Source organism: Amyelois transitella, chromosome 24 (genome assembly GCF_032362555.1).
Source record: "Amyelois transitella isolate CPQ chromosome 24, ilAmyTran1.1, whole genome shotgun sequence".
Classification (NCBI taxonomy): Eukaryota; Metazoa; Arthropoda; class Insecta; order Lepidoptera; family Pyralidae; genus Amyelois; species Amyelois transitella.
In genome coordinates, this window is record NC_083527.1 from 1,083,233 (window position 1) to 1,098,830 (window position 15,598).

Below are 15,598 nucleotides of genomic sequence, written 5' to 3' on the forward strand. Positions count from 1 at the left end.
ACTATAAATGTCTCCTGAAAATAAAATTATAATTAAATTTATATTTAATAAAAACAATATGTAAACAATCATTGATTATTTGCTATACCACAAGGTTATTTATTAAAATAAATATTATTTTATAGTCAATATAATAAAAAGAATATTTTAAGCATAGGAATAAATTAATTACATTCCTTTGACTTCTTAAATAAAATAGTTACAAAATTATTAAAATTTGCTACATCTAATTAAAAATAAATTAAAAAGAAGGAAAGTTCCATTGCCTTTGGGATTCCCAGATTAAATACCAATTGAAGATACAATATTACATAAAAAAATGACTGTGTTACATGAAATAATACCTGAAAAGAAAAAAATATATGTTGCTGTCATTTTTTTATTTATTATTTTTGTAATTCCTGCAAATAATGACATAACTACATACATACATATATATATATATATATATATATATATATATATATATATATATATATATATATATATATATATATATATATATATATATATATAATCACGTCTATACGTCACGTCCTTACGAGGTAGACAGAGCCAACAGTCTTGAAATTACTGATATACGTTCAGCTGTTTGGCTGAAAAAGAATCCCAAGTTCATAAGCCTATCCCTTAGACGCCTTTTACGACATCCATGGGAACGAGATGGAGTGGTCTTATTCTTTTTTGTATTGGTGCCGGGAGTTACACGGCCTAACTATACCTAATTTAATCATAAGAATTGATGTTTTTAATACAATCCTACTTTACAGTCACTTTTGAATTTGCGATTTAAAGTTATTTATTATATTGGTTATTGCAACTTGAAATATAATTATACTAGCTGTGCCCGCGACTTCGTCCGCGTGGAATAGTTATTTTGGGCATTATTAAAGCCCTCAAGAATGAATAATTTTCCCCGTCCCTTATTCCATTATTTCTTTGCTCCTTATAGTTGCAGTGCGATGTTATAAAGCGTATAAAGCCTTTCTCGATAAATAGTGTATTCAACGCAAAAATTTTTTTTTAATTCGAAGCAGTTGTTCTTGAGATTAGCGCGTTCAAACAAACAAATAAACTCTTCAGCTTTATATTATTAGTATAGATAAGTGTAAACATACTTGCAAACATTATTATACGTACTTGTGTTTGATAAATTCTATTGTGAATCATTATTGCTTCCTGTATATTGATATAAATTTCGAACATTCTACTACAATGTTCATTCTCATTGCTTTCATTAGCTGTCTTTACCGTCTCTATTGTCAGTTCTTTTGTCCATATTTCTAGTTCCAACGAGAGCAGCTCAAGCAAACGTATAGCGTACACCATATTAAAATCATGACAAAACGCAATAAAAGAGCATAGACAGTTAAGTAAACAAATATAAATATTCACATTAAGAAAGAAAAATAAACTCGCAACAAATATGTAGGAAATCAACAAATACACACAGTAAATCCAATTCCAAATCTTGAAATTTCTCAATTTAATTTTGTTTGTTTGAAGAGTGTAAATTTTGTACAATATAAGAATTAATTCAACGTTAGAATTACAATGCACAATGGCGCAAACACAGTTGATACTAAAACCGATGACGTTGAAAAATAAATTGAAAAAATTAAAAATAAAACTCATGTCCACTTTATATCTGAAGTAGAAACGAACAATAAACATTACGGTACATATAATGCCGCCAATAACCGATGTCGTCTTTTGCACCGTTTGGTTTGACGTAATGAAATTATTGATTATTCTAAATTTTCGGTTGAAATAAACGGTTTGCATTATGTTCAGAGGAAGAAGCATGTTTTGGAAGTCTTCGTCAATAAAGTTATCAAGTAGGATTTCTGTTCTCCTGCTTCTGAGAATATTTCGAACCATTTTATTATTAGCTTTATTTAATTGTATATTTATTTTCTTATTTTAATTCTAAAATAATTGATACGTAACTACTCGTATTTACGAATATAATAAATTACAATTTATTATTCATCTTAAAATTTCAATGATTATTTGTCCCCATCTGTGTGGTGTTTCATTGTAAAATGTTTTTGATATATTGAAATCACCAATTTTGTCTTCTGTAAAATTTACTTTTGAGTCAGTATTGGTTATTTTATTTTTTTCTATATATGTTATATATATATCTACAGAAAAAAATGTAGTTATTTTATTTACTAATAAGCAACATGACTGTAGTATCAGATTAATTGTACTGTATTGTCGCACTGTTAGAACAAAATAGTCAAATATAATGATTAATTATTTATTCAATATTCCCATTAATAATATGTACGATAAAGTTTTCCTTTTACTAAAATTAATTTATTAACATCATCATCATTTGATTTTGAAGTGTCTTATTAAATTACGTTTTTATCTTGGTATATCTAATTTTGAGTGCTTAAAGAGACGTTCTTAGTGTAGGTATACCACTATTTTACGATTAATATTCTGTGTCTGTTTATTTCAACTAGATAAATTGTATTTTACAATTTGTAATTGTTACAATAAAGAATAAATAAATAAAAATGAAATAAAAAAAAAATACACTCACTCAATACGCAATGTCGAAAACTATAAAGTCAATATCCTGCTAATATTATAAATGCGAAAGTTTGTATGTCAGTATGGATGTTTGTGACTCTTTCACGCAAAAACTACTGAACCGATTAAGATGAAATTTGGTATGTAGGTAGCTGAAGACCCAGAATAATATATAGGCTACTTATTATCCCGGAGTTACCGCGGGATTGATAGGGTTTCCCTGCGGACGGCCTCTAGTACATAATAATTTCAATTGTGGATTCGGACTTCGCTCTAAAAGTTTAGTTTTTTTGCTGTTAGTCACCTAACTTGCCTAAATCAGGATGATGGTGAAATGGCGGGCTCTTTTCCATAGAGGTGAGGGATTTACGCCAAGGGAAAGAAGAAATTTATTTAATATTTATATCTATTTATTAAAAGAAAACTGAAGTAGCAAAACAGCATACGTAGTGACAAGTCCGATATAATCCAAGGGGAATTTAGCGTCGACCTTAAAGAACCCTAGAACGTCAAATTTATAACTCAGGACTGTGTTCAGACGCATCACATTCTTACACATGACCTTTTTGTCACCTGAAAGGTAAAAATTATCAGTTTTAATTAGGTATACATGGAAATTAAAAACATATTGCCGTGACGTAAGGTTTTAATTATGATCAAATGAAGGCCGACTTTTAAATGGCTTCTTTTGTTTCCTTAGCATCTGCGAGAAATGACTAATATTCGAGTTAGAAGCCACGAGAACATGATACAATCACTTATTTCCCCGGAAGGGCAAACAGATGACCATGCCGCGATCAATGCATTTATATCGATTGCGTTTAGTTCGACTATTTGGTATTAAACATTTTCTGCTCTTTAAGCTAGCTCTTGTCGGTGGAGTAAAGTGGAGCGTCTTGTCGGTAGAGTAAAGTGGAGCGTCTTGTCAGTAGAGTAAAGTGGAGCGTCCTCCATTCATCTCTTTTCTCTGCAATTTTTTATTTCTTGGCATACCAAGATGATGCGTTCACTTTTTCCTTTATTTTATCATAATATTTTATTCTTGGTTCCATATTTCCTCAATTTTAGGGTACATAGAACGGTGATTTCCCCATTTGTGTAATAATAATTATAAACATTAAATCATAACAATAAACTGAACTCTCAATTCTATCATTGAGCCATAGAGCTGTATCTTCGTGGACTTTGGAACTTTTCGAGACTGTTGGCTCTGTCTGACCCGTAAGAGATAAAGACGATAATATGCAAAATCAAAAATTACCTGAACATCTTTCTTTGTTTAATATTGTCACGCAAGCAATTTGAGCTTCATTAATAGTTAGATAGAATTTTTCACATCCTCCGCTGGATATGCTGTGAAGGATTATGTTTTTGATCACCCAAACACTGAGACTGCAGAAAAATGGACCAACATTTTCATCCTAAAATATAATAATAATTCATAAAAATATTTTTTTAACAAATTGATGCGGCATCTTCTTAATTTATTTAAACTTTATTGTATCTAAAATGATGTTTATCGAGTCGAACATACATATAATCACGTCTATATCTCTTGCGGTGCAGATAGAGCCAAAAGTCTCGAAAAGACTGAAACGCCACGTTCAGCTGTATGGTTTAATGATGGATTTGAGGTACAAATAGTTACAGGTTGCTAGTCTATCGCCTACAAGAGGAATCCAAAGTTTATAACTCTATCCCTTAGGCGTCTTTTACGACATCTATGAGAACGAGTGTAGTAGTTCCATTATAAAGTGTCGAAAACCACAAAGCGGTTAGGCTCAAGTCGAACCCTTCAAAAATATACATTATATGCGATGAAGATGATGTAACATGAAAACAAAGAAATATGCGATTCTTACCTTCAACTGTTGGTATTTTTTCTTCAAAACAAGATGCAAGTACAACAACGCATGCAGAAATGACTCTGTCACGTGAAACAAGAGCTGGAAATGGAAAAAAAAACTGATTGATATAAAATAAAACCAGCCCGTGTAGCATGACACGCGCAACGCCGTTTACATCGCGCGAGAAACAATCGCTGTCCCATTTTACGTCATAATAAAAAGCGAAACAGCGATAGCTTTTTGCGCAATAAATCGGCGTCGCGCTCGCTTACTACGGGGCCTTGACGGTTCAGTCATAAAACTTAGCCAAATCTTTCACAAGATAATTTACTACATATTTAATGACTTAGACTCAAAAATTATTTTTTCTTATGACTATGACGAGAGAAACGAAATTAAGAGTTTATATCTAATGAACGAACGTACCTTGATCAAATCGAAGACGCTCTAGCAAAAGGTCTGGTCAAGAGTACCCGAAATCGACGAGCTTGCATTAAGAGAGTTATGAATGTGGATGAAGCGAAAGAAATATGCAGGGATCGTGGCAAGTGGAAAGATGTGGTCTGTGCCTACCCCACGTAAAAGAGGCGTGGTTTATGTATGTACGAGTATGTATACTTACGAGTATGTTGACTGGTAGATAATGCTTCTAGCATTAAGTCCGCCAATTGTGCTATACATTTGTATTTTGTGCAATGAAGTTTAAATAAATAAATATATATTATTAAAGGTTTATAATTCTATTTAGATAACAATATCTAAATAACTTACTTGTTCTTGACTAACTTTCCTATAAGTCGTGTACGCTTCTTGTATATTGACGTAAATATTAAACATTTTGTTCCAAAATTTGCTTTCTTCGCCATGATTTCTTCTATTAACAGCTTGTATTTCTAAAATCCAAATGTCCAATTCTACACGAAGTAAATCCATCATACGGATTGCATACACCGTATTTAAATCAACTGTCATTGATATAAATGCGAACACGTAGTAAAACACATTTAAAGGTATCTTATCTCGATAATAGTAAATGTACAAAATATTCAAGAAGTATACAAGAAAAATAGTAATGCAGTACATCCAGTTCCATAAAGTTATTTTTCTGAGACTACACTTGTAATATTGAAGAGTATAAATTTTGTACGTGATAAGAATCAAATTGACATTGGTGTTGCTTTGTTTGATGCAACACAAACAGTTGATGCAGAATCCAATACTGTATATGACAGAGTCTCCGAAATTAAAAAGTAAATCCATCTCCATATTGTATCGTATATTAAAACGTATGATATATACACTAATGTATGAAATAGTAGCAAAAACAATTAAAATGTTCTGCATGTTGTGATTGGGCGTGATGAAGTTATTCATTATTCTATATTTTGGATTGAAAAATACTATTTGCATGAGGTACAATGGAAGAAGCATTTTCTGAAATGGTTCATTTAAGTAATTGTTTAGAAGAATTTCTGTTGGACGGTTTTTAAGATCCATTTTGCTTTAGAACTTTAGGTACTACTTTATTTGTATAGTTGGAAACACTGTCACTATAATCACACACACGCCATTGTAAATAGTGGAATTTATGGCAATCTCAGTTTAAGGCCAAATTTGTGTCAATTGCGAATTTTATAATGACTGAATATTTATTGTACCTACGGTTTGCCATTTTATTTTTACTTGATCATTAATTTATTTTTTTAATTCACTTATTTATTATCTTTAATTTATAATATTTATTATTATAATAATAAAAAATGTATATTGTTCTTTCTATTTTTTTAATGTTAACTATTTAACTAATTTAAAAATCACTATTATTATATTACTAAAATGTATTATAAAAGCATTAGTTGACGACCAATAACAAAAATATTTTAATAAAATAGATACTTAATCTCAATTAATTTTTTTATAGTTTTTTTTTTATTTCTATGACAGAAAATACATAAATTTAGAACGAAGAAATTTCCGTATAAATCTTGGAACTCTGATTCTTTAGATATTAATCTTGATCTGAGCGCAAACTGTCGCCTCTCCTTCAAGTTATGAAAAGATCCATTAACAATATTAAGTAGATTTTCCATTTTAGCGGCAATGGTTCTTTCCTATCATTTACTATATTAATACTTCGTATAGCACGTGAATAAACTTTCATTCAACTATCGTTGCTTCGTTCGATGATACATACATATTATAACGTCTCTTACGGGGTAGACAGAGCCAACAGTCTTGAAAAGACTTATATCCCACCTTCAGCTGTTTGGCTTAATGATAGAATTGAGATTCGTTTACTTTACTTAGCAAATGAATAAAAATATTATAGTCTTGCAAATTGAGGCAAAAATGTGTCCAATTATGCCTACTTATACTAGAAATGTGCCGTGTGGTTCCCGGCACCAATATAAAAAAAGAATAGAATCACTCCATCTCTTTCCCATGGATGTCGTAAAAGGCGACTAAGGGATAGGCTTACAAACTTCGGCGATTCTTTTTAGGCGATTGGCTAGCAACCTGTCACTATTTGAATCTCATTTCTATCATTAAGCCAAATAGCTGTACGTAGCCATTCAGTCTTTTCATACCATAGTGACCATAATATGTATGTTATACTAGAAATCTAGTTTTCGCCCGCAGCTCTACCCGTGTTCACCCCTATATCCTTCTCTGTACTCTATACTGTATGTATGCGAAATTTCATGAAAGTTTGACCTTATAGACGGAAAAACAAACACACTTTCACATTTATATAAGTATGAATTGTTATTTCCGAAATTTTCAGCGGCATCGAAAAATGAGGGTATACGAAAGTGTGTGTCAAAGTGAAAGATAATTAAAAACAAATTAACAAAGAGAAATAATTTTATTTATTTATTAATTATTAATTTTATTTATTAATCGCAAATTGTATTAGAACAATTGCATATGTAGCAAGAAGGCATATGAAGCGTTGTGGGAATTTTCCATCGAAATCAAAGAAACCCAACACATTGAATTTATAGTTCAGAGAGTTGTTCAGACGCCGAATATTCTTGCACATAGTACGTTTGTTACCTGAAATCAATCCTATATAATAGCGACTTCGTTGAAAGCCATACATACATATAATCACGTCTATATCCCTTGCAGGGTAGACAGAGCCAACAGTCTTGAAAATACTGATAGACCACGTTCAACTGTACAGCTTGATGATAGAATTTTGCTTGATGATAGATTTCTAGTATAACATACATATTATGGTCACTATGGTATGAAAAGACTGAATGGCTACGTACAGCTATTTGGCTTAATGATAGAAATGAGATTCAAAAAGTGACAGGTTGCTAGCCCATCGCCCAAAAAACGAATCTCAAGTTTGTAAGCCTATCCCTTAGTCGCCTTTTACGACATCAATGGGAAAGAGATGGAGTGGTCCTATTCTATTTTGTATTGGTGCCACCACACGGCAATCCATGATCAATGAATTCCACACATATAGTAAAACTAGCTATGCCCGCGTCTCCGTCCGCGTGGAATAGTTATTTTGGGCATCATTGAAGCCGTCAAAGGTGAATAATTTACCGTTTTTTTTTTCACATTTTCCATTATTTTGAATGAATATTTGTGAATAATTTTCAGGTGGGTATCCGAAATGCATAGATTATAAAAAGTGCTCATCGGTAAATCGTAACAAAGCCATCTAGCATAAATCGGTGGAACTACAACGATTAATATTACTTTCGAATTCAATACATAATGTTGCGTGTCAACTCCTATTAAGTTCTGAGAAACCAGTTAGATGGCGTTGTCGATAGACAATCATGGTGCAACTTAAAAACTAGTACACAAAAATATCGTCTCCACCCCTCTAAGGGGATAAGATGGAGGTCAATAATAATAGGAGATATTTTTAAGAAGGTATATATAATGTAGTAAAAAAAAAATTGCAGCCGAATTTGCCGCCCCCTCAAATCCGCCGCCCTAGCCTTCAGCCTACTCAGCCTGCTGTTAAATACGCCACTGCAGTAAACTTTTACGGTGCACGAAGTTGCGGGTAACAGCTAGTTCGAAATACAAATCAATAGCAACCAATTTTCCATTAAAAAGAAAAAGTCTACTTCAACTACACATAATCAGGTCTTCAGCCCTCACGGGGTAGACAGAAGAAACAGTCCCGCAAAGACTAAAAGGTCACGTTCAGTTATATGGCTTAATTATGTAATTCAGATCCAAATTGTAACACGTAGATGCAATTAAGATCCAAATAGTGACAGCTCATCGCCTAAAAGAAGAATCCCATGTTTTTAAGCCTATCTCTTAGTCGCCTTTTACTACACTCATGAGAAAGAGAGAGAATAGTCCTATTCCAAAGTGCCGGAAACCACACGGCACTATTTCAACTACAAACAAAAAAATGTCATATAAGTACCTGAGCATCCATTTTGATATATCATTCTGGCGCAAATACTTTGAGCCTCGTTGATAAGCAAATAGAATTTCTCACACTCTTTACTGAACAAGATATGAAGCAAAAAGTTTTTGAATAACCAAGTACTGACACTTATGGAAGACATAATAAATTGTAATCCCTGGAATAGAAACGTGATACAGAAATTCAATTATTTAGCAGTTATAGAAATCAGAAAATCATCAATTAAAGCCACATATAAAAGAAAAGTTTATCACAAAAAATAAAATGTTGGATGAAAGGTAACCTATGCCCTTCTCCAGACAATTAATTATATATACGTAATATTTCAAGAATATTAATTCAGTAGATAACCCGTGAAGAGGTAACAAACAAATAAACTTACTTTCGCATTTATAATATTAGTCGGGAAGTCGGGATTCTATTGTGATAATAGCTTTAAGCTACCAAAAACATCTATCCAGTGAAAAAATTTTCCCTTTCCAAATTTACTCTCAAATTGTGACATTTGTGAAAAATATTAGAAAGATTTACCCATTCATCCTCGTTTTCTCCCCTCTCAATGATTCCATGCAAATAAAGTAATGCATGAAAAAACGATTCAACTACATGAAATAAAATCTGAAAGTCGAAAAATATAACTTTATCATCATGACAACCCACAGAAATCTTTTGCAGAACTGTTTCACACTTTAGTTTTCAGAAAATAAGTTACATACAATAAAACTCTTGATATTATTATTCCTCTTATGAAGTAACTGCTATCTTACCTGTACTTGATAAACCTTTTTGAAGATCGTAAATGCATCTTGAATATTTACATACATTTTGAACATTCTATTCCAAAATCCATCATCTCTTTTAATCGCGATCGATATTTCAGATGACTCTAATTCTACGATCCATATCTTCAATACACTTCTAAGCAAATGGAGCATGCGTATTGCATGAATGAGGTTTATATCAATGCAGAATAGAATAAATATGCAGACACATAATATTATAACGTAGGTATTTTGATCACCAATAACAAAATAGCTTGTGTTAAAAATGTACAGAGTTAAAATAGAAATGAAATAGATCCAATTCCAAATTTGAAGACTTTTCGTCCTGATCTTTACTCTTTGTTCACAATAAATTTTGTAAATGATAAGTACTAAATCAATGTTGGACTTGCTGTTGATAATGCAGCAAAGTGAATTAATGCCAAGGCCAAAAGTGTAGAAGATTAAATCTAAGAAGTTAAAGAAAATGCTCCCGCCATTGGGAATATTAATGGATATAATGAAACGAATGATGAAAGCAGTCATGAAAAGAATATAACCTAAAACTGTTTTGATGTTCTGCAGAAGTTGATTGGGCGTTATAAAATTGTTCATTATTCTGAATTTTGGACAGAAGCAAATGTGTTGCATGACGTTCAAGGGTACAAGCATGTTTTGGAAGTTCTTGTCTACATAATTGCTAAGAAGAACCTCTGTGTAATGATTTATTTTTCCATTATTAGCCATCTTATCGTTATGTAAAATTAATCACCTGTTCTTTGTTACGTTTGTTTGATAATCACATTCTCAATCTCAAAGCACAAAATTTCTTTTCTTTTTTTTTTCAGTTTTTCGTTGATTGCCTTGTGATGAGACTTGATAATGTCTTTAATTTATCACTAGTTAACTCCTCAAAGCTTGATAATAGTATATTCATTGGGCATTGTTGCTATAGGGTTTCTACGTAAATTTATAATTAATATCTTCGAGTCGGTAGGTATATTGCAAACTATCAATATATTACTCTCGATAAATCTTTGTAACGACAAAAGCATTTAAAAATAATAATGTTAGTAATCTTTTTATGAAATCAAATATTTGATACTAGTGACTTTATAGCAGCTATACTTAGTTGTTTTTCTTTGGTCACAATTTGTTTTATTTAAGACTACTGCGCATTACGGAATAACCTTTTCAAAATGGACAACGTAATAAATTAAATTTGTCATTAGATAATGAATGACCATTTGAAATTAACGCTTTAAATATGGGGCTGGTTACTAAGTGAATTGTAAGCTAAAGTAATTATAACTAAAAGAACCGGCAGAAGTCTGTTTCAGTTTTTCAACTCATAAGCGATACATAGCTTTTAATCCACTACTACTAGTTACAATTTTAGTGCATGATCCAGTCTTATCAAGTTTTCATTTATCTGATCCAATTTTTTTTTTATTTCATAAAAGTTAAGGATCTAGTTTCATTTCTAAAATTTGAGGACAAGACTTTTAACAAGATAAGTACGTTAATACGAAGCGTGTTTACGTTCCCAGAGAAGGCATCCACAAAATTAAGCAACAATTGAAATGCAAAAGGGTAATGCTACTGATGAACATCAAACAATTGGAACTATTAAAGGATTTATTCTAAATCAATTTAAATTACAAGAAAGCGAATTGTAACAGCACAATAGTATACGTTGCGATGAGACTGCCCAAACGAAGGGGGAGTTTTGCATCTACGATGAAAACTCCGCAACCACTCAACTTATGGAAGTTTATTCTTAGTGATCTTTGAAGGTTCTTGATAAAACGCTTGAGAGGTGCTGAAAAATATAAAGATTGTTGGGAAAAAAAGTTTGATCAGATCATTATTTGGTCTCGGCATTTATTCTCTTTGCTGCATTATCAACAGTAAATCCAACAATAATACATAGGAAAGACAAAAGTAATATGCTTGTAATATGATACTATTAACAAAATGAGAACGAGTCGAAATAAATAGGCAATAGGCATAACATACAATTTATATTATACATCTAGTGCAAGGAAAAAATATTGGCCTTTCTCTTCTCGTGCAGTTTGTAAAAGTTAATTTAGAAGGTATAGCAACCTGTCACTATCACAATTCACACTCTCAATTCCGACATTAAGCCATCCAGCTGAACCTTCAGTCCCTCGTTAGAGATATAGGTGTGTTGTATAGAAATGTAGGAAATATGGAAATTATCACTTACATTTCTTAAACAACACTGGCTCAGACTGGAACATAATTCTAGCAACTGATATTTTATGATAGAGATATTCAGAAGCTAAACATAATACAATATCCATGAGAAGTCCTTTGCCAACCCACCATACAACACCAAAAATGTGGGATGAAATCGGCGAATTTAAATTTTCGTATTTCTGGAAAAAGACAAAATTTTTGGGTTAGTTTTGACGCAAATATAAACTGCTGCTCGACAATATAAATAAATAAATAAATATATACGGGACAAATTACACTGATTGAGTTAGCCTCGAAGTAAGTTCGAAACTTGTGTTACGAGATAGTAACTCAACGATACTATATTTTATAATATAATACTTATATAGATAAACATCCAAGACCCAGGACAATCAGAAAAAGTTCTTTTCTCATCACGCCCTGGCCGGGATTCGAACCCGGGACCTCCGGTGTCACAGACAAGCGTACTACCGCTGAGCCACAGAGGCCGTCCAATATACGAGTAGCAAGTCAATATTTACTCCAGAAATGTGTCTATATTATGGGGGAGTAATTAATATATACATACATACATATAGTCACGTCTATATCCCTTACGGGGTAGACAGAGCCAATAGTCCTCAAAAACAAAGACTGAATGGCCACATTCAATGATGGAAGTAATTAAGGCAGTATTAATTACATTTTATGGCATCGCACCATTTTCATTAGCATCATCATATCAGCGGTAACCGACCACAGCTTAACCTAGACCTCCCCCAATGATTCCCACCTCGCCCTGTCTCCACGTCCTGCATCCAACGTTTCCCCGCTGACTTCACCAGATCATCGTCTCCACTCGAGGACTTTTTGGCCATCAACCCACGAGGTATGTGGCCTACCCATTGCCACTTCATTCGCTCTCCCGAGCTGCTACGTCGGTTACTTTCGTTTGTCCACGAATCTCCTCACATCACACCTCTTTACTGTTACATACATACATACATATGATCACGTCTATATCCCTAGCGGGGTAGACAGAGCCACCAGTCTTGAAAAGACTGATAGGCCACGCTCAGCTGTTTGGCTTTGTGATAGAATTGAGATTCAAATAGTGACAGGTTGCTAGCCCATCGCCAAATAGAGGAATCCCAAGTTTATAAGCCATAAGCCTATCCCTTAGTTGCCTTTTACGACGAAAGAGATGGAGTGGTCCTATTCTTTTTTGTAATGGTGCCGGGAACCACACGGCTCTTTACTGTTACACCAAAAAATTTAATGAAACTAATTGTACAAATTAATTCGTTGTTTCATTTTGTTTCTATATATTTTATGATGCTTGCATGATATTAAAAAATATGTTAGATCACAGTTACACCATCAGTTCTAATTGAAAACAAAACAATAAGTACATACGGTTTCAAGTTTTGTCCAAAGTAAGAGTGTTCCTATGTACGTTAAGGTTTGAATGAATATTGTCACTACGTGAATTAATATCTGCAAAGGAATTAAAATAAAGTATTCTTATTATGAAATTATTAATTAACTGGCGGTCGGTCAAGGATTCACCATGGGTAGAAACATAGCCTATAATGCAGTCAGAAAATGTACCTTGTTAATGGCGAAAGAATTTTCATGATCGATTCAGTATAATTGTGCCGTGTGGTTCCCGGCACCAGTACATAAAAGATTAAGACCACTCCATCTCTTTCCCATGGATGTCGTAAAAGGCGACTAAGGGATAGGCTTACAAACTCGAAATTCTTTTTTAGGCGATGGGCTAGGAACCTGTCACTATTTGAATCTCAATTCTATCATTAAGCCAAATAGCTGAGCGTGGCCTATCAGCCTTTACAAGACTGTTGGCTCTGTCTACCCCACAAGGGATATAGACGTGACCATAATATATGTATGTATGTATGAAAAGTTCAGTATTCCCTAAGTTAGCCCTTACAAACAATCAAAGTTGTAAACTACATCTTTTTTATATTAGATTGTATAAATAAATAATAAAATAACTTACAAACACTCTTGACGTGTTGTTGGTCAAATTAATAGTATCAATTATTTCTTGATACAACATAAAAATTCTTTTTGACACCACAAACATGTTATCACTTTCAACATTAAAATTTATCGTTTTCATAATTTTTGTCAATTTATCCAATTTCAGTGCCAAAAAAACTAAAATGACAGTACAGTGAGCTAATTCCAAATGAAATATTAATGTCATCAATATAAACAGAACCCTTATTGCATTCCAGTGGTCATCCACACAAAGTTTCACAACGACAAAAATAAAATAAAAAGAAATGACGACTCCTATCATTGTCCAAGACAAGATTTTGCATTTAAACGTATGACTTTTATCATTAAGACATCTATTAATAAACTTCAGTTGCAAAATCAGTTTAACATTAGTATTTTTCTGCATGAAAGTGTGAACACTGAAAATGATGAAGTTTACCACGTAATGCAAATAAGAGAAACTATATATAATTATAAAAATATCGTGGCTAAATAACGTATACACTATGGTGGAACAGAAAAGCATAATTTCTATGGTGTTTGCAACGCACATAGTGAATATATTTTTTCTATTGATATAAGTAACATTATTGTTCTTGACATTGTATTTTTTGTGTCCAAATAAACAATAAATGTAATGAAAAGGCTTAATGATGCCTAAGAAGTCGTCTTCCATCATTGAATTCAAAGTCAATACTCAGCGCTTTACAAACATTATTTAAACGATCAATAAAAAGTAATTGAAGAGCCCTTATAGTTCCACTTTTACTTTACCATTTTAATGAAATCACTTGTAATAGAATAAACAATGGTAATATTCTATATTAATTACTTGTTTGGTAAATAGTAAAAAAGATTTTACAATAAAAAAAAATATATTAATACTTTCTAAAAACTAGTTGTTACAAACTTCTGTTTCTATGAACTACAAATTTTATTAAAAAAAAGTAATAAACTTCTTGCAATAAGAAAGAAATAATAAATCGTTTTAGCAAATTTTCCATACCTGTATATAGAAAACTACATCAAAATAATAACTAAGAAGGGGGTTCAGATTTAATTTATTATTTAGTTTTTTTTAATACTTTGTAAATATTGAATTTAATAAATGTCACCCAAAAAAATAAAATAAAGACAATAGACTTTATTTATTAAAAGCGAATTGTAACAAAACTACAGTATATGTAGCAAGAAGACCAAGTAATTTAAGCGGAAATTTTCCGTCAAGAGTGAATACGCTACACACACTCATCTTGTTAAAAGTGGAATTCGCGCGTCGAATATTTTTGCAGATTCTTCTTTTCTTTTCTGCAAAATAAGGGTAAACAAGTATATTTGTTATTATTCGTAATCGTACAGAAAAATTAAATAAAAAATAGCATAAAACAGCAAACACAACTTATGCAGAAGTGCAATTAAAATTTAACAAAACATCTTTTAATCATGGCAACTAGAAAATTTTGTGAAAAGAGAAAATAAAAAAGTATTTAAAAATTTAAATAAAAAAATCTTTTAATATTAATGCATAATTACAATAGTCTACCACAGATAGGGACAAAAACAGTTATCTTAAATTGTTTGCGCAGACGCTTGGGTCGTCGTAACTTAATAAAGTACATACATATTATCACGTCTACGGGAGAGAGCCAACAGTCTTGAAAAGACCGAAAGGTCACGTTCAGCTGTATGGCTGCCAGCCCAAAGCCTAGGTACTAGAATCTTCAGTTTATTAGCCTATCCCTTAGTCTCCTGTAAATCCAAGAGAAAGTAATAGAGTGGTCCTATTCCTTAGTGCC

At 32.1% G+C, this 15,598-nt stretch overlaps 3 protein-coding genes and 1 pseudogene across 3 annotated transcripts; all 4 read right to left on the minus strand.

Moving 5' to 3' along the window:
* Position 1: 1 nt before the first annotated feature.
* LOC132903339 (uncharacterized) lies at positions 2–1,896 on the minus strand. Its single transcript, XM_060951386.1, has 2 exons — positions 1,079–1,896; positions 2–14 (listed from the first exon to the last, which is right to left on the minus strand). The coding sequence occupies exons 1-2, from the start codon at positions 1,879–1,881 to the stop codon at positions 2–4; spliced, it is 816 nt and encodes a 271-aa protein (XP_060807369.1). The 5' UTR covers positions 1,882–1,896.
* Positions 1,897–2,894: 998 nt separating this feature from the next.
* LOC106137959 (uncharacterized) lies at positions 2,895–4,597 on the minus strand. The gene is made up of 4 exons (XM_060951387.1): positions 4,538–4,597; positions 4,410–4,493; positions 3,809–3,968; positions 2,895–3,156 (listed from the first exon to the last, which is right to left on the minus strand). Exons 1-4 carry the CDS (start codon positions 4,595–4,597, stop codon positions 2,954–2,956), a joined length of 507 nt encoding a protein of 168 aa, XP_060807370.1. The 3' UTR covers positions 2,895–2,953.
* Positions 4,598–5,126: 529 nt separating this feature from the next.
* Positions 5,127–5,879, minus strand: LOC132903340 (uncharacterized; annotated as a pseudogene).
* A 3,382-nt stretch (positions 5,880–9,261) lies between these two features.
* Positions 9,262–10,316, minus strand: LOC132903341 (uncharacterized). The gene is made up of 3 exons (XM_060951388.1): positions 9,963–10,316; positions 9,576–9,713; positions 9,262–9,426 (listed from the first exon to the last, which is right to left on the minus strand). Exons 1-3 carry the CDS (start codon positions 10,314–10,316, stop codon positions 9,262–9,264), a joined length of 657 nt encoding a protein of 218 aa, XP_060807371.1.
* Positions 10,317–15,598: the final 5,282 nt, after the last annotated feature.

Coding starts and splice junctions, on each gene's coding strand:
- LOC132903339 (XM_060951386.1), bottom strand. CDS start 1,881: ATGGTTCGAAATATTCTCAGAAGCAGGAGAACAGAAATCCTACTTGAT.
- LOC106137959 (XM_060951387.1), bottom strand. CDS start 4,597: ATGGGACAGCGATTGTTTCTCGCGCGATGTAAACGGCGTTGCGCGTGT. Junction 4,494..4,537: donor GCGCGTGTCATGCTACACGG/GCTGGTTTTATT, acceptor TTCCATTTCCAG/CTCTTGTTTCACGTGACAGA. Junction 3,969..4,409: donor AAAAATACCAACAGTTGAAG/GTAAGAATCGCA, acceptor ATTATATTTTAG/GATGAAAATGTTGGTCCATT.
- LOC132903341 (XM_060951388.1), bottom strand. CDS start 10,316: ATGGCTAATAATGGAAAAATAAATCATTACACAGAGGTTCTTCTTAGC. Junction 9,714..9,962: donor GCAAGTCCAACATTGATTTA/GTACTTATCATT, acceptor AGTGTATTGAAG/ATATGGATCGTAGAATTAGA. Junction 9,427..9,575: donor AAAAGGTTTATCAAGTACAG/GTAAGATAGCAG, acceptor TTCGACTTTCAG/ATTTTATTTCATGTAGTTGA.